Genomic DNA, 19563 nt, shown 5'->3' with positions numbered 1-19563 from the left:
CCGACTTAGAAGATATCCTATAATCAATCAGCAACTACATGCACCTGAATCAAGCCAAGTACTTATTTGGCGTACAAGCAAGCAAATTCTTGGGTTTTATGCTCACATAAAGGGTCATAGAGGTGAACCCAAACAAATGCCAAGCCATCATAGACATGAGGAACCCCTCTAACGTTAAGGACGTTCAACAACTAACCAAGCGTTTAACCGTCCTATCTCATTATCTTTCTTGAGCAAGTGGCAAGGCTTTCCACTTCTTCTCCGTGTTGAAGAAAAATGACAGATTCATGTCCACTTATTAGGTTAATAGATGTCTCACATATCACTCAAACACATAACCTTCTCTTTCACACATTTCATCAAACACCTATTATGCATACACTTTGTGTACGAATTTTACATGGCTCCTAAGACAAACAAGGGCAAAAGTGTTACAAGTGCATCCTCTTCCATACCGGTTAGTTCCCTTTCACTCATATACCCTACGGGTGTTGATGAATTTTAGAAGAATTATAAACGAAGGATTGTCATGAAATAACATGTGTATGATCCTAAAGTTGTTGCTTGTTAAACATTCCGGAAAATGTACGTCTTATGGAGCATTAACAACTATTTTTTAAAAGTATCCACCGACTATAATGAAGATTTGGTAAGGGTATTCTATTTCGGGTTAGAATCAAAAGATGGCTCTACATTTAAATTCAAAATGGGAAAGCGTACATATATGGTTACAGAGGACTTATGGAAGGAATTATTTGATATTAATGTGGTTTGTCGTGACCCAACTATGATTGATAATGAGCTTTATAAGGATTTCGACTGGAAGATTCGTGTGAATACAATTCTAAAGGCACCAAGGACGAATGCCAATGTGGACAAGTTGTCAACGGGATGCTTGAAAAGGTATCCTCGTATTCTCCATTGAATTGTCACTCAAGTATTACGTCTAAAGAAAGGTGGTCATTCATAGATAGACCATGTTGTGGTACATATATTCTCCAAAATAAACTTAAGATAAATTGGCCACACTATATTGTAGCAAGAATGTTTGCCATTAAGGATTGTAACAAATGGTCCTCTTTGTGTTACGCTTCCATGATCATAAATATTCTAAAACATTTTGGTATGGTGTGTCAAATCTACTTTATATCTCATCTGGTCCGGCTCAAGAATTAAACAAAAGTACCATGACAAATATGGGTTATCATTAGGATAATGTCAACAAGGTTTACTTCTAACGGGTGAAGGGTTCTGGTAAGATTGTTTACAATTATGTTGATTTGAATGAGTTTACTTCAATTAATGTTGAAGAGCAACTGGTCGACAACCTTAATCACCATGTTTATGTGGAGATGATGGATACTAACCATGAGGAAGATGAGACATGGCTACATGATGCAACATACCAATAACACGAAGACCCACAAGGGTAGGATCAATGGAAACAAATTTTTTAAACTCATTACGACACGACATATAGGAACAACACTGGTATTGGCTCGAGTGGTGATGAATATACAATTATCACCTTGCTAGAGAACATGTGTATGCAACAACATGAGCACCAACAAGAGGAGTCACATAGACATGACATATTTGTAGAGGCTAAAGAGGAACACTTCAAACTGGTTCAAGAACACATGAAGGCCAAGACACGAACTTTAAAAACTTGCAACGTATGCCACTGATTAGTTTGCTCGTATTCTCCAAGACATGACGTTCAAACATGGTTCCACTTCAACCAGCATCAATAATATGATTGCCTTTGAAAACAAAAATCATAATCATTATATGAAATTTTACCGAGAGTTGTGTGACTTTCTGGATGACCAGTATGGTAATGAGGGTGAGGGTTGGTACCATAGTAGGATGCCACATCCCATGGGTACAAATAAGACAAATAGGGATCTTAGAAATTAGTCAAATTTATTGTGGACCATGTTTTTGGAACATATTTTGCATGTACTTTATCTCCCGTCTTTCATGTTATTGTGTTTCGTCCTTATCCTTTTCTATTTTGATAATGTTATGACGTCTTTGTAATGAACTTCATATAATGTTGTATGAATTGCATGCTTCTTTATGTTTAGGAAATTTTAACTTTAACGTCATTCTAATGAAATGCGAGTGCAAATTATTGTTGTAAAATTTTCTTTACAACGCCTCTGAGTATTATATGTTTTTTTTGTAAGTTTTACATGATGCTTCTCGTGTTTGTGGCTTTGTCTCTTTTTAATGTTGTCAAAGGGGGAGAAGTCCATGCAAGAACAAAGTCTCTAAGTTGCACATATTCAGGGGGAGATTTTATCAAGACATCAAATACTTCGTATATTTTGCCATCATAAAAATGGGGAGTATGTGAGTGCACTTTCCTTATAAAAATATTTTGAATGATGTCAAAACTAGGACACTTAGTATTTGTGTATATTAGGTCTTATCTTGTGTGTCTAAATGTGCATTTTTACCTTAGGATACTTAAAATCAGTTTATAAATGTTTTTACAAGTTAAAATTAAGATTTTATGTGAAAAGATAGTGTACATGTCGACACATGCATGCACAGGTTGATACATGCTGTTGATTTTGCAAAACCACAACCTCTGTCAGTTCAGGTCGACGCATAAGGCCTTCAGGTCGACACATAGAAGCAAAAGTGTTTCTATAGGTCGACACATACGATCTAGAGGTCAACACATGTTGATTTTGCAAATACTCAGCCTCTGTCCAGTTCAGATCGACACATAGAAGAAAAAATACTTCTATAGTCCGACACATGTGAATTAGAAGTCGACACATACTGTTAAAATTTCCAACATCTTGTAAAATTTTGTAAGTACTAATTTCCATCAACTATTTTTCAAAACGATGAAACCAAATAATATACAAAGCAATCGTCATGATCTTCAACTTTTCTCTATGCATACACACAACAGTTACACATAATAATTTTTGTTGGGTGCCATCTAGATTCGGGTTTGATAAGGTCCAATTTAGGATTTGTAAAATCAATTAGGTTAAGATTACTTTGGGGGTTTCATTGATAAAATCAATTGGGGTTTTTCCTCAAAGATCAATTGGGATTTGGGGGTTTTGGGCACAAGATTTTACAATTAGGATTCGACCGAGTGAAAACTTTGAAGAAAGGAGTTTCTATCAAAGAAGTAGCGGAACCAGAGGATCAAATTGAAAATCTGGGGACACTTGATCTTGCTTAAGATCAAGAGAAGAAAATAAGAAGATTAAATCAACATCAAATTTGGGATTTGGGGGTTTGAATTTCTATTTTTCTCTTGTATTCAACATTTTGCAAAGATTATTGAATATCTCAATTTCATTTAGAATTGAGGGTAGATGTACCCATAGTGAGGACAACTGGGGAGCTGCCTAAACAAATCCTTGTGTGTTATGTGTGTGTGTGTTTCATAATTGGTTAATATACTAAAGTGTGCAAGTTTTCGCATATTGATATTGATAGTTCCTTTGATGTTGAAATATTTCAAACTATTTTTGTTAAGATAATTGCAAACTATAAATTTGCAATTGAATTTTCACATCAACAACACAAAGGAAAAATTAATTTGGTGTTTATTGTACACCAAGTGTTTAACAAATTGTCTTAGTCAATTTTTATTTCTTAATTTCATTGGAAATTGATTATTGAAGTGTAAAATTGTTCAAATGTAATTTTGAAAAACTTATTGATTTGTTTTCTCATCATTGTGGTATGTCAATTTCATTTTATTACAATTTAATACACATATCTGGTTCTTCATATAACGGTTTGGGATAAACGAGTGTTGATCCAAAACCGCTTTCGTTTGTCATAGAAAATATTTTAAAAAACAAAATTTTAATCAAAGAAAATTTATTTTCGATATATTCACCCCCTTTAGATCATTTTCATCGTCTAACAGAACAAGCCTCCAAAATAACCATCTTTTCGTCTCCTAAAGAAAAGACATCAACTTTATTACGGAAGGAGATTATATTCTCCTCAACAGTACATGATGACCCAATATCTTCGACCTTTTTAGACTATGGGCATCCATTATCTTTTTTTTTTCTAGGAACACAGAAAAAAAAGAAATCACTATCACCATCATAATTTCTACTAAGAATCTTAAAACCCTCTATCTCACAACACTAAAAGCCCTATGTCAATCTATGGCCTACAAAAATGCATTTTTTTCTAAATCTCTAACCATTTTTGTTACGAAGGGGAAATATATAAAGAATCAATACTTGAAGGGAATTTGAGTAGAAGAAAGCTAAAAGAAGTTTGCAAAAGAATGCACAAATAAAATAAGTAAAAGGGAACAAAAGAGTAAAAAAAAGTCCTTTTCCAGGTGAGTGAGTTACTCTTAATAGCCTTTTAGGTTTTCCCTTGAAAAAAAACTCAGAATGTCTCTGACACATTCAAGGATCTGGTATATTTAACGTCTAAAGGGTAAATCATCATTGCTTACATTTAATTTAACCAAGCGCTTCCATCATTTGACTGATGTTTGATATTCCCCAACTGACACACAAGCTACACAGGAGACACATGATAGAAGGTTGATGACTCATTCCCTAACTAGGAGGCTCACCCCTAATCGAGGGACTTGCCCCAAAACTGCGTGATTCAATCGAAAGAAATGACGAAGCTTAAAATACTTCGCCCTTTACATACCCTCGTGCTTGAGAGACTGAGTAGTGATATTTGTAAATGCCCATAAAGGTGCGACACATGCCCTCATCACGTGCTCGCCCTAGAGTACGCCACCTAAGCTAACTCCACGTAGTAAGTGGCTCGCCCTGAGGGGAAACATGGACGATGACATGTACATTACCTACCGCATGTGCCAGAAGTCCTTGTCACGATTCCCTAAAATATAGACAATCAATGACTTCCCCGGTCAAACATGAATGATGATGTGTGCATTGCCTATAATCGCATGTATTTTTTTAAATAAAAAAGTTATTTTGAAATAAAATATATCATTTATTTAATAAATTATTAAATGAATGAATTTTTGTTTATAATGTATGATTTTTTTTACTCAAGTATAATGTAGTGTGAATTCTTTCTGGTGCAATTTTTTTTGGATTTTGTCGCATTTAAATTCATCTCTTAAAATTCACTTGAGATTTCACTTAACTATTAAAGTCACTAACGAGCATCCAAACATGTATGAATTAGCAATCATAAAAAATTATATCAACAAAATTTCCAGGTACTTTTTTTTGACGGCCTAATATTCGAATAATTAGTCTACTAAGAAAATAAATAAATAAATAAAAAACACCTAGAGAAAATGGAAGAAAAAAATGAAAGCGATAAAACCGAAAAACCTAAAAATAAAAATATCTTACCCGAAACAAAAGCACTAAATGTGGAAAAATAATAAAAAAAATAATAAAATTCGTCAGGAATAGAATAGAAAGGAGGTGGAATCATTGTTCGTCTTTTGTGTGTCTGTAAATCGAAATTGCAATTTCCATTTAAAAAAACTCAAAACCCTAACTTCTTCACCATCTTCTTCATCTTCATCATCGTTATTATGATAATTGATTGACACAGAAAGCCTAAGAATCGAATCGAATACGAAATTGTTATTATGTACAGAGAGCGAGGAGGCGTTGGATCCAAAGCCGAGGTTGCTTCCGTTGATCGGAAACGAATCAACGACGTCCTCGATAAACAACTCGAACGATCCTCGCCGTCCACTTCCAGAACCATCAACGGTAAAGATAGGTCCTCCTCTTCCTCTCTCTTAACCGCTAAGGATCATAGGGACCCTCGCTCCGGTTCCGCCACTATTCCGAAAAATCCTAACGCTTCCGATGGTGAGTTTTCGATCTGATCTCGTTTTTTCAATGCGAATTATTTCCATTCAATTATCATTATGCTTAAACGTTTTATTTTATTTATTTATTGGCTTTTAATTATACGTACTTGGATGATAATAATAATATTACTCTGCTTTAGATTTTTTTTTTTTATTGAATTTATTCATGCTAACAACTACTAGTAGCTTCAGTTTTCACTATTATAGGATTCAAATTTATATTCCTGTTTTTTTAATTAACATTTTTAATTATAGTGAAATTTAGTGTATATTTGGTTTAACTTTTAGAATTGATTTTGGAATGATTTTGAGGTCTTTGGTTCTTCTAAAATAGAATTGATTCTGCCTCCAAAATTGATTCTACTTGAAGCTAGAATTTGTAGCTTTTGAGTTTTAACTGTGATTTTTACACTGATGTTTGTTTTTCAACTGACTTTTATATAAATGTATCGAAACATAAATCATTTTACATCCAACTTGCTTTTAACCATAATCAATTATACAAAATCAATTCACTCAGAATTAGTTATCTAATAACCAAACACGCTTAAAGTTTTGAACTAATAGATTTGGACAAACTTTAGGGGCGAAGCTTTGTTTTTAAATAGAGATTGTATGTTATAGCGATCTATGTAGCACCGACACCTTTGGAAAATGGCGTGTCCGTGTCGGACAACGACACTTACACCGACACTTGTGATTACTTATATTTTATTCATTTTTTCAAATTATTACCAGTGTTGCTGTGTCGGTGTCGTGTTCGGGGTGTCCATGCTTCATAGATAGCGATGCTATAGCATTATAGTAATGTGGAATTTGAACAAATTGCTATTGTTTAGCATTTTGCTGTTTAGTACAAAATGTCGTCTAGTAGTGACCATTGCGATGATACAGATACACTGCGTAGTAGAATTTGAATAAACAACTTTTTTTTTTTGTGATTTGGGATTGACAACATTTTCGGGTGAAGTGTGGATGTTTACTTCATCTTGAATTGTGATTGTATTTAATGAGCTAACCTCTTATTAGATGCATTGGCTGCAGAGGAATCTGAAACGGATAGTGAAGAGTCTGATGTTAGTGGTTCCGATGGGGATGACACGTCTTGGATCTCATGGTTTTGCAATTTGAGAGGAAATGAATTTTTTTGTGAGGTTGACGATGATTACATTCAAGACGATTTCAATCTGTGTGGTTTGAGCAGTCAAGTGCCTTATTATGATTATGCTCTTGATTTAATTTTGGATGTTGAATCCTCTCATGGTAAGCTTTGGTTAATTTTTTGAAGTCTCAAATATTAGTAGTCAAGTGCTGTTGTAGCTTTGATTTATTCTAATTGTACTCTGCAGATTATCTGTTTAGTGATTATTCGGTATTTTGTTGTGTAAATTGGATTGGTTGCAATATGTAGGTGACATGTTTACTGAGGAACAAAATGAGTTAATTGAATCAGCAGCAGAGATGCTTTATGGTATGATTCATGCCCGGTATATATTGACCAGCAAAGGAATGGCTGCCATGGTAGGATTTTTTTTTGGCTCTAATTACTGCAGTGTTATTGCTTACCTGTCAACAAGGTTGGTACTATCGATGATACTGTCATATTTTGTAGCTGGACAAGTACAAGAACTATGACTTTGGCAGATGCCCAAGAGTTTATTGCTCCGGACAACCTTGCCTTCCAGTTGGTCAGTCCGACATTCCTAGGTCTAGCACTGTGAAGATATATTGCCCAAGATGTGAAGACATTTACTATCCTCGGTCCAAGTATCAAGGCAGTATCCTTATTTAACATTATATAATGATGATGTGTGTGTTTTAGTTCATTATGCATTGATATGTCTCAGAAATTTACGTTTGGTTTCCTTATGCATAACACCTCTTCCATTGTTAACTTATATATTAATTTTTTTATCTCCTATCCGTTACCGGTCAATTAAGTAGTCTGTAGGTGGAGTGAAAGATCTTTTAAGGAACAGGGGGAAGCCACGACTCCCCCATTTTTTAATGCATAGTTAATTTAATATGGGACTAATGGTTGCATGTATTTATTATTTTGTAATATATTATCGTGGCTTAAATTTATGGTGGCACATCACGTCCTGTACTTCTGAAATTCCTTGATTCTATTATAGACATTGATGGAGCTTATTTTGGTACTACGTTTCCCCACCTGTTCCTGATGACTTACGGACAACTGAAGCCCCAGAAACCATCACAGAACTATGTTCCGAGAGTTTTTGGATTCAAACTGCACAAGCCATGAAGCTGAAGGTTTAAGTAAGAATTTGCCCAATCTTGTTAACTCTTTCTTAATTCTGTTCGCTACATCATTAGCTTTCGAAATCAGTACAAATTTATATAACCTTTGTTTTCTGTTTTAGGAACGTGTTGTAAAGAACATTGAAGACTTTGTGCAAATTCTATGTTTCAATTTTGGCTTCAAACTTCAACAAGCTTCAAGTTCAACGAGCAAGTGGTTAGGTACTTCAGTGCACTCTTAATTGGTTATAGCAAATTGTATTCTTGCTCTCAGTCGCACTTAATCTTGTTTATGATTATCTCAGATAACAGATGGCCTGCTATTTTATATTGTTTTATTCCATTTCCTCCCCCCCTGCATTAACAGTAGCGTTTAAATTTGAATTTGTGGATTGGACATTGTTTGGTTCACACATTTTAGTCTGATTTTATAATTCAAGTGCTATACTGTTGTCTGTCCACTGTCGATAATCATATAAAATATGAAACAATCTGCCTTATGAAATATGAATCCTCTCACGATGTGCTTGCTTGTATGCTTCATTATTTTTTCCTCCATTCCAAAACAACGGGCTTTTTAGCATTTTAAATTTGTTTCAAAAGATTGGATATTTTAGACATGCAAAGAAACATTTGGCATTTTTCTTGCAAATACACCCCTAATAATAAACACTCCATTTGTATTTTATCATAGCATTTATGATGGGGTATTTATTGATATTGGATTGAAAACTGACACATGTTAATGGCAAGGGTACTTTGGTGCTTATGCACATCAATGAAATGTTTTCATTATCTTTGTGCATTTCAGGTGATCTGTTATGTACCAAGTTGATTCATCGTTGGATTTATATAGGTCTAACAGTATTATGGTATTCCTTCTACCCCGTTTCTTTTTCTACATTGCCCTTCTCTTTTTTCTTAGAATTCTTTCTCGCACACCACCCTCCACAACCGCCCCATGTGTTGGTCACACTGCCTCCCACCCTCTTCTCCGCCAGGTTTGCCACCACTTCCTCCTCTATCCTGCTTTTCAACGATACTCTCTAAAAAAACCTTACATGTTGCCACCACCCTTCACCCCTCTACTTATTGTATTATTTTTTCATGTCTTCTACCTTGGTCCCATTTTCTCAATCATATTCTTCTCCCTCTTCACCTCACTCTATTCATGTGAACTTTTCACATTATCTCTCTTCTCCATCTCACCAACAGAGGTTGGTGGCCAGACTACTAGAGTCTTCTTACTCCTTTCTCTAAGTTAGCACAGTTCAGCATCCTAATAATACACCCATCCTTGATCTCTCAGATCTCATTTTTGCAACTGAATAGAGATGAGAAGGTGATATATATGATCATGCATTTTTGCGACTGAATAGAGATGAGAAGATGGTATATGATCACTAGAAACATTATCTTTTATGGACCATGTATATGGTGTCCAATATTCATTCAATCTAAGCAAGCATATGCAACTTATATCTTACACATGTGTGCCTTTCAAAAAAAAAATCTTACATGTGTGCTTAATAAGTGTCCAACATTTTTCTCTTCCATGTAATTTTGATAAATCTCTTTTAATTTGGGATAGCTATTTATTCCACCAAATCGTATCCTGGGGTGTTATGCCGCAAAGGCTACGTCAAACGCGCATAAGGCTATATAACATTCAACCAACGCTCAAAGGCTTGATTGAGTATTAGGGCTAACACTAAATGAAAAATAATAAAACCATTATTTGAGGTTGACCTGCCATTTATTAACATTACAATTACTACTGTGGTAAATGTTGTCACTTTCCAGTCAACAATAGTGTTTTTAAATACGTCTAAAGCGTTGATATTACACATTAAATGCCACGTGGTTGATAACTCAATCATCCAGATTTTTAATTTAACTTTCCAATTACTATTTGATATAAACTTTTTTTTGACCAAAAGAAAAGAGATACAAGAACACAAGTGGACTAAACCAAAACCCTTTAAGAATAAAGTCCCAGTATAGGGTTATCAATTTTGGCCAGCAAGTTCTTAACTATATTACTATGAACATGAATATGAGTAAACCAAGAGAAATTCTTAGTCTTTAAATCAATGTTAGCAAGAATTGATTTTTTGATAAATATATAAATATGAGTGAAAAGCTCAGTATTAAGCCAAATTTTCTTCCAATTGAGCTCTCTTGTTTTTTTTTATTGCAAGCAACACGACATACAATTTTGCAGTCTCTTGGTTTTCTGATGGCAAACAACACGACAGGAAATTTTGCAGTCACAACAGAGTCATCATCAAGAAAATTACAAAAATTCTCAACATGACAAGTCAAGAAAATTACAAAAATTCTCAACATGACAAGTCTTGTCATTTCTAAAAATTTCACAAGAGTTAAGAGTAGGCGAGTCTGTAGCTAAACCATCAATGTTGCGGTTAATCCACCCACTGTGTAGGAGGAGGAGAACAAAGAACCTTCTTGGTTTGTAAGGGCTTTCTAAGTTGAGTGGATATGTCAAACTTCTTCAATAAAGAGAAATTAGAGATGAAAGAGTTTAATAGTTTGGAAGTAAGATTTTCCACAAGTTTGGCCTGAGCAGAAATGTTTGAAATGCAACTTTTTCAAGGAATTTTCTTGTCTTCAAATCTAGATAAATTCCCGTCTCTATGAAAAATATCGACAATACGAGGGATAATCATAGTAGAAATTAAAGGAGACCAGTTAGTAATCATAACTACCTTGCCGTCCAAAAAATTCTGAAAGCTGGTTAGAATGTCTAAAATAGATTTGAATCAATTCTAAATATTTCTGACAAAAGTACAATAAAAAAACAGATGATTGGAAGATTCCCCTCGAGACATGCAGAGATCACAAATAGAAGGAAAAGCAAAACCTCTAATGGACAAATTCTCATTAGTGGACATTAGACAATTATAGATTTGGAATGAGCGGTGTTACTATTCCATCGAAAAATGGATTAGGTTTTTGAAGAAAAATGTAGGCTCGCTTTAAACTAAAGAAAGTCATTATATGAACCTGTCCACACCAACATATCCTCAATGTCCATGTCAAGAATTTGAGTTTTGGGAATAATAGAAAAAAGACTAGGGAATGCATGTAGAATGTTAATAGGAATATCCCATATCTTGTTACTAACTCACCTTAGTTGTTAGAGTGTTATGGAAGATTTCATAAACTTTGAATTTAAGGGTCAAAGGTTCATCAAGCCAGGGTCTAGCCAAAAGTTTGTGAGGCTTCCATTACCAATCAACCAATGAGTATCATCTTTAACAGTACCAAAACTATCTTTAATGTTGCTCCAAATAGAGGATTTGATAGAATGCTTGGTGATTCTATTATTTCTTCTGACTCTAGCAACAAGAAGGGATGACCAACAATTTTTAGCTTGAATGAAATTCCAACAAAGATGTAGGTTAGAATATGCATTGAAAGTTTTGAGAGATTTTAAAACAAGACCACATTCCTTAAGACTTTTGCAACAAGTCTTCTAAGACACAGTCACAATCTTTTTTTTATCCAAGTTTTTACCCTATATGAAGCTCCTCATCCTTGTTTCATTGGTTTTGATTATGCTAACAGGTTAGTTGTAAATAGAGATGCAATGCACTAGCATGCTATAGATCACAACTTTGACTTGTTGAACTCTTCCAGCAATTGAGAGGATACTTGATTTTCAAGCATTCATCTTGATCCTGATTCTATCAGCAATGGATTGGAAATGAAAAGTCTTAGGTCTTCCAATGAAGATAAGAGCTCCAAGGTATAAGAAAGGAGGGGAAGACATAGCGAATCCCAGCAGATCTTCCAGTAATTTGTGTTTATTATGAGTCATACTACCTGCACATGGTAGGAACAATGAAAGTGAATAAGAGAGATAACCACTTAAACATGGAAACATCTGACCCCCGATCCATGCTACAGTCCTTACTATTATAAGATGGCAATTTTAATTGTATTTGGTGCGCTTTATAAGTCTAAAAGGTTGACAAATATGGTGTTATACGATGCAATTAAGGCTAATAGTAAATGCGAGGCTTCTAGCCAACATGATATCAGAGCCTCGTCAAGAAGATGGGGTGCATATGGTAGGAACATAAGAATGAGAGTGAGTAAGAGAGATAACCACTTAAACATGGAAACATCTGAACCAAACATTCAACCTATTACTACTACTTCTTCCTTATCGCTTCCTAAACTTTGTAAGAACACCAATTCTCATAAAATAGAAAACCTTATTGAGTATTCTCATGTTCCAGAAGATGCTCAAATTTCTGAAACAATACCTCCTATATTAAGTCTGTACAACATCTTCAAAAGACAAAAAAGTGTTACGAGATTCATCCGAAATCTTATCTCCATAAACCATCCTCATATGAAAGAATATGTCCAATCATCTCGACTAGACCAGTGTAGTCTAAAAGCTACGAACCAGAAGCAATACGTAGATCTGGAGATTCCCCAGTATCTCATAAACCACTGGAAGACTGAAGGATATACAACCTTACACTTTGGAGCGGTCAGACTCATCATTTCTCTCCATGGAAGGAAGAATCAACTCGTCTTTTGCAAAATATCTCTATTGGACTCAAACTACCTCCACTATAAAAATGTTGTGATATGAACTATTCTAACCACACTTCACGCAGGAAGTGTTGTCCTCACCATTTTCCCAAACTATAATGTAAGTCTAATGATAATGTTCTATCTACGAGACTAGAAGTACAAGTCCAGATCACCGACCAAGTTCCAAAAGCCATGTCAGCTACCTTCCATCACTAGATAATATACCGCTTGCAGAATCACTTGATAGATCTACCTCTCTCAGGATGTTCTTTTGATTCACTATTGGTTGTCACCAACAGAGAGAAAGGCATACCCTCTATAGTTCAGATCCCTAGAAGGATCACAAGAGAATAATTAACTCAGCTAAATGCCCTTGAATGGATAACCAACTACGAGAGACTCCATGTCTATTCAATCCCAAGAGGCTACTTTCAGAAGATCCATTGATATGACGGTCAAGACGATTTTCAAGAAGCCATGAGAAGGGTTAAGTTCAATGTCTTTGATCTTCCAGACGATGATGATCCAACCATTTCTTAAAAATGACTGGTGTCAAGATTTATCCCTTAGTTAAGGGTTATCATCGTGCAATTCTTATTACATTTAATATAAAGTTTAGAGCTAACCTTTCATGTTATTTAATAGTAAAATCTTTTTTTCAAGTTGATACCATAGCTCACGATTAATGGATTTGTTCATAGTCACAAAACCCTAGCCATAACAGTCACAGATAAGAGTGTTGTTAATAGTCCAAAGCATACGACTATATAGGTCATGATACTCTATCACCAGACTTGTTATCAAATCAACCAATCCATAGAGTTTTGTCGCCATACGAAACCTCATGTGCCACAAACACATTTCTTATTATGTTAGCCTCATCAGGGGGTGAAGGCACATGTCACATTCTAGATTTCCGACATGGTTGTTGATGATCTCCTCCTACTCTCAACCATCCATCCAACTGTGTTGGCCCAATTTGGTAATTAGGTTCTCATATTTTAGGTGTATTTCTTCTATTTCGTGTTTTTTTTTACTTATTTCATGTTAAAATTATTTTTGCTTTTACATTCACATCATGTTCAATATGACTTCGGAATCCTATATAAAGAGAGCATTAAGTCCATATTTATCAATAACAGTCTTGTTTTCTTTGTTTACTCGGGCTATCCTGCTTAACTATTAGAAATACTTAAATCGAGCGACTAGTGTAAACATGTGATTTCTTGGACAAAAGCTCTGAGATAATCTCACTAAGAAGTCAAGTAGTATTGCTAATGATTTGTTTCATGAGTGAGACTGAGACTCTATAAATTGGTATACTTTACTCCCTCCGTCCTACCATGAGTGATTTAGTTGAACATTTCACATAAATTAAGAAAAATGAATAAATGAAAGAGAGAGAATGATATTTTTACTAAAATATCCTTATCATGTATTGAGAATGATGAAAGTAATATTAATTAAGGGTAAAATTGAATATACAATTATTATACTTGTTTTTCTCTTTAACGGAGAATAAAGAAAAATAAAAATAGTATTAAAGACAATAATAAAATCAAAAAAAATATATTTTCCAACCGATTTCATAATAAAAACAATTCCTTTATTCATTATTACAATAATTCTTCCATTATAAATTGAATTCCTACTTCAAAAGTTTATAAGCTAACTTGGATGATTCATAAATTACTATGTACATCGATTTGTCACTTAGTAATATTAATAAATTGGCTTAAATACAGTTTCAATTTTCTTATATACATTTTGATAAAGAATTTGTTATTGTTTAAAAAATATCAACTTTATAGTCAGACATTATGAGTTTTCATGATTTTTTGGTGGTCCCCTTTAACAAATCACTCTTTTGTCCCCTAAGCATGTGAATCAATGATGTGACATGTTTTAACTTCTGCCACCTCATTAAAAACTTTGACATTATTTAAATTAATATTTAAATCATTTATTAAATCATTTTAATTATTTTTAAATTGACGTATACATCTTGAAACAGAATTTTTTTTTAAAATAACCATGATTTTGAAATTAAATACGATAATAACCGGGTTTTCAAAATATTTTCCAAAATAACCATGTTTTTTAAGGGATGCGCCGGAGGAGTGGGCGCATCCCTTAAAAATTTCAGGAGCCTTAAAGGCAGGCGCCAAAGGGGCAGGCGCCTTAGTTAGAGCCCCCTTAAGGGAGGCGCCCCTAGGATTGGCGCCCTTGTGTGCCCTTAAGGGAGGCGCCCCTAGGGTTGGCGCCCTTGTGTGCCCTTAAGGGAGGCGCCCCTAGGGTTGGCGCCTTAGCCTCCCACAAAGGGAGGCGCCCCTAAGGCTGGCGCCTGTGTGTGCCTTTTAATTTTTTTTTTGAATTTTTTTTTAATTATAATTATTTATAGTATATTTTTTTTTAATATTTCATATTAATTATTTAATACGTAATAAATAAAAATAAAAATAAAATGACTTCATTAAATATATAAAAAATGATTACATTAGAATGACCAAAACCCTAATGACCCGCCCGATTATAACGTCCCCCGGTTCCACATCCCGGTGCGTTAGGTTGTCTCCGAGGTCTCCCACGATTTTCTTGAGGTGTTTGTGGTCTTTGGGTGCTGACCTGATCGAGCGATGGCTGGTTGGAAGGTCCGGCAGAGGTTCCGGCGGTATTCGAAAGATGTGTCATCATTTGCTCCCAATACCCGGAGGGGCTGTGGCCAACGGCGCTTCCGTAATGGAGTTCGGTGCCCATGTCATCGTAGTTAGGGCGTTGGGGTTGGGTGGATTGGGTGAATTGGGGACGGTATAGTTGCCCAAATTGGGTCATTGAGTCGTTTTGAAAACGAAGCAATGGTTCTTGGGGCGTACTATAGTTAAACAGTGGTTGGGTGTTAAATGGTGGGGGGCTAGGATGACATGACCCATATGAATCATCGGTGGTATAGACGGTTGTGGTTGCGGGGTTTGGTTCTTGGTTTTGTGTTTGGGTGGGTGGTATGAAGGGATTGCGACGTTGGATGGTTCGTTGTTGGGTGGTTGGCATGAACGGGTTGCGATGTTGGGTGTTTGGTTGGTTTGAGTATGTGGTCGGTTGATGTTGTGTGGTTGGTTGTTGGGTTTGGGTGGGTTCACATTGGTGTTGGGTGGGGAATTGTTGTGGGACGTACGATGACGAAGCAAGTTGGCGCGGATCCATCAAATACCGCGGCTCAGATACGAATTGCTGAGTTGTTACAGACCTAAACCATGCCATATATTGTTGAGTCGGTCTTACACCTTGGATGACTGGTTCGTTGAGGATGTGTTGTCGTCTATTTCTCCATTGACGACACATGTCTTTTGCAAAGTCTCTCCAGTCCGAAAAATCCCACTGTGCATCGACCCTTTTTTGATGCCAAATTCCCAAACATGTGGGAGACTCTGGGATATGTTGTACCATTCCGAACTGCAGTTTGACCCTGTCACTTTGGTGCATTTCAACTGTAGTGAATCGGATAATTGGAGTCTTCGCTGTCCAAACTGCAACATCGTCATGGTTCACATCATGATCCAGACCCAGATATGGCCTCCATACAAACTGGAAAAAAATAAGAAATCGTTAGATGAGAAATAATTTGAGAACTATTTTAAGATTAACTATAGTTTGGTAGGAGTATTACATCGTCATGTCCAATGTGATCCAATAGATTTCGATAGACTACAATAGCGTGTTTCGGACACCTATTGTAGTTCATTCCCCTTACTGACCACCTAAGATAAAAAAAAGGAGTGAAAAATATTATTTACTGTTAATTTAAATAATACATATAATTAACAAAATGGTAAATAGTAAAGTGGTAGACTTACTTGGTTGCAAAGGGGAACGCGAATGGACGTTCATTTTCTGGGGCGAGCGACGGCATCCTAGACCACCCCCAAGCTTGAAGCAAATAAGCACATGAAAAAAAAGTACAGGTATTCTTTTTTGCATTTTTACACAATGCACTATATAGATGGGCCAACACAGCTGAACCCCAACTATAAGTGTTTACCTTATTGATGTTGCGTAATAAAGGTAAATACATTATATTCACAGAATTACCTGTACTTTCTGGAAACAAAAAGTTACCAAATAAAATCATAATATAACACCGAGTTTTTATTATCTTCTCATACTCGGTTGAATCTTCAGACAGTACTATACTGTTATAATATTGTCTAAGGTATTTTAAATTTATACCTTGCCCCCTTGCTTGACTGGATGTGTCTCCCTCAGGTTCGTCGTCTAACAAAGAGGCACCCAGTAATTCATTGCATATGTCGTTGACATGGTTAACTTTCCCATTGACTGCCTTTCCATCTATACGAAGGCCCAACAGCATGTACACGTCCTCAAGTGTGACGGTACACTCACCAATCGGAAGGTGAAATGTGTGGGTCTCGGGTCTCCACCTCTCCAACAAAGCTAGGATGAACTTGTAGTCCACCGAGTACGAAACAATGTTTAGGAGATTTCCAAATCCACATCCTCTAATATATGGTTCTATTAAAGGATCGTGGGGTACATATTCATGTACACGACATCTAAACCGCTTCGGATCCTAATAACAAAAAAACAAAAATATAATTAGTAGAAGAAATACATTCTAAAGAAATATGTACAACATGTAATCCATAAATAGAAACAAAAAAGAAAGAGATTTGTTTGAAAGGTATAACACATAGAACACAGAGATATTACAAGTAATCCATAAATAGTAACTAAAAGAGAGAGATAACATACAAATGTCGAGATATTCTCGATTGTGCCTCTGTGTTCATCGCCCATAGTTAACAAAGACATGATTCGATTTTGCAAAGCTTAAGTTTGTTAGATGAAAGAAATGTGGTAGAAGGAAAGAGTGTGATGAAGATGGTTTGATAATGTTGATATGAGAGGGTATTTATAGATGAATAAATGAGTAGGTTTAGAAACTATAATGAATTACTATTGGTTGCATGCAACGGCATAAGAGGTTAAAAACCTAGTGAATGACAAAAGAGGAAAATCAATGACACAAAGTGAAAGGGAATCTAGCATAGCATGTGTGAATGACAAAAGTAGCATAAGGGAATCATAGGCGCATGTGAAGAAATCACATGCAATAGGAGGAGGAGCCTTTCCTAATGGCGCCTACATGTGATTTTTCACATGCAAGGAGGTGGCGCCCTTCCTCTAGGCGCCTAAGTGTAAGCCTTAGGAAGAGGCGCCCACACCATTGGCGCCTATGCATTATTTTAGGAAGAGGCGCCCAAACCATTGGCGCCTATGTTTTTTGCCAAGGGAATGGGCGCCTATGTTTAGTGTTAGGTCACTGAATAAATTAGGGCACAGAGATTCCTGATTCCCTCTGTATTGAGTATTCTTTTCACTCTTCCATCTTCAATCTTTTCACTCTTCCCTCTTTATGTTTAGTCTTTCCTTTGCGTGCAAGTATAGTCAAGTCTGTACAGACTATTATGAATTTATTAATGCATTGCCGAGTATTTATATTTTGCGGTTGAACAAGATTTACAAATCAGTTAGTTCAATTCCATTCAACACAATGTCTTCCACACAACAATATATGATCAGTGCACATGTTGACGGTGAAATATTTGATCATCAGTTGTTCGGTTTTTGTTTTCGAGACACACAAGTGACTCGTTTTACAATAAATCGGCGATCAAATTTTTCACACCTAAAACAAAGAATAGAAAAGAAGTTGCAGTCCAATAATGTCGGTCAGATCATCTATAAAAATCCAGTTTGTTTTGCAGATAACCAGGTAAAATTCTATCAAAGGAAGATTCGAGATGATGATGATGTTCAACATATGTTTGGCAGTCACAAACAATCCGGTTATAACGATATAGAGTTGTATATATTACCACATCAACAACAGGAGTCCCAGTACATTAATCAGTCACAAGTGTTTTCTGAGACTGATGATGAACAAGTTGAGGTGAATGTTCCAGACGATGAAGAAGAGGAACCTGAGATCATCGTTGATTCGATGGTGAACGCTGAAGAGGAAGAGGAGGCAATACCAGTAGGTCATGTATATTGCCCACCCCAACACATGACAAGGTTAAATTTGGGTTCGGATGAACCTTCGGGAGATGTATGGTACAATCCTTACGTGCAAATGCAAGGATCTCTGAAACAAGGAGACACATTTCGCACAAAAGAGGAATGTGTAAAAGCCATAAAAAAATTCCACATGGAACTAGCAGCAGATTTCAGAGTTGACAGAACTGACGCATTGAGGTATAAAATTTATTGTCCGAATGAGCACTGTCTTTTTAAGTTGTCAGCTTCGTACAGGAAGAGGAAGGAGTCTTGGGAGATTGGATCAATGGGTCCAGATCACACATGCATCCTGACCAACTCAATGCAGGAGCATCGCAAATTAAGCTCCCAACTAATATGCGATGAAATATTATCTGTCATTGCCGATAATCCGTCTTTAAAGGTGAGTACAATAATCTCGCATATTAGGGCAGAGTACAACTACACACCATCATATAGGAAGGCATGGATAGCTAGAACAAAAGTTGTTGAAAAAGTGTTTGGCAATTGGGAGGAATCTTACAAACAACTTCCAAAATACATGTTCGCTCTAAAACACTATGCTCCCGGTACAATTTTCAAGATGGAAACATTGCCCGCATATACACCAAATGGTACATGTGCTGTTGGAAATAGAATATTTCACCGTCTATTTTGGGCGTATCAACCGTGTATCACAGGTTTTTCTTTCTGTAAACCAATTATACAAATTGATGGTACATGGTTGTATGGAAAATACAAAGGAACGTTATTGATGGCAGTGGCACAAGATGGGAACAACAATATTTTTCCGATCGCCTTTGCCTTAGTTGAAGGGGAGA

The 19563-nt window shown here is 35.8% G+C and overlaps 2 protein-coding genes across 3 annotated transcripts; one reads left to right on the top strand and one right to left on the bottom strand.

The window, feature by feature from the left end:
* The first annotated feature begins 5352 nt into the window (after positions 1–5352).
* On the top strand, positions 5353–8553 carry LOC127120565 (casein kinase II subunit beta-1). Of its 2 annotated transcripts, none has more exons than XM_051051036.1 (6): positions 5353–5828; positions 6875–7093; positions 7242–7351; positions 7443–7608; positions 7966–8110; positions 8215–8553. In XM_051051036.1, the coding sequence occupies exons 1-5, from the start codon at positions 5600–5602 to the stop codon at positions 8094–8096; spliced, it is 855 nt and encodes a 284-aa protein (XP_050906993.1). In that variant the 5' UTR covers positions 5353–5599; the 3' UTR covers positions 8097–8110; positions 8215–8553. The 2 variants fall into 2 exon arrangements, with proteins under 2 accessions (XP_050906993.1, XP_050906992.1); XM_051051035.1 differs by having other exon boundaries at positions 6860–7093.
* Positions 8554–13709: 5156 nt separating this feature from the next.
* Positions 13710–17564, bottom strand: LOC127123826 (serine/threonine-protein phosphatase 7 long form homolog). The gene is made up of 3 exons (XM_051054000.1): positions 17435–17564; positions 16892–17252; positions 13710–13768 (listed from the first exon to the last, which is right to left on the bottom strand). The coding sequence occupies exons 1-3, from the start codon at positions 17492–17494 to the stop codon at positions 13710–13712; spliced, it is 480 nt and encodes a 159-aa protein (XP_050909957.1). The 5' UTR covers positions 17495–17564.
* Positions 17565–19563: the final 1999 nt, after the last annotated feature.

Source organism: Lathyrus oleraceus, chromosome 2 (assembly GCF_024323335.1).
Source record: "Lathyrus oleraceus cultivar Zhongwan6 chromosome 2, CAAS_Psat_ZW6_1.0, whole genome shotgun sequence".
In the NCBI taxonomy this organism is placed as follows: domain Eukaryota; kingdom Viridiplantae; phylum Streptophyta; class Magnoliopsida; order Fabales; family Fabaceae; genus Lathyrus; species Lathyrus oleraceus.
This window is presented reverse-complemented; position numbering and strand designations above follow the sequence as displayed.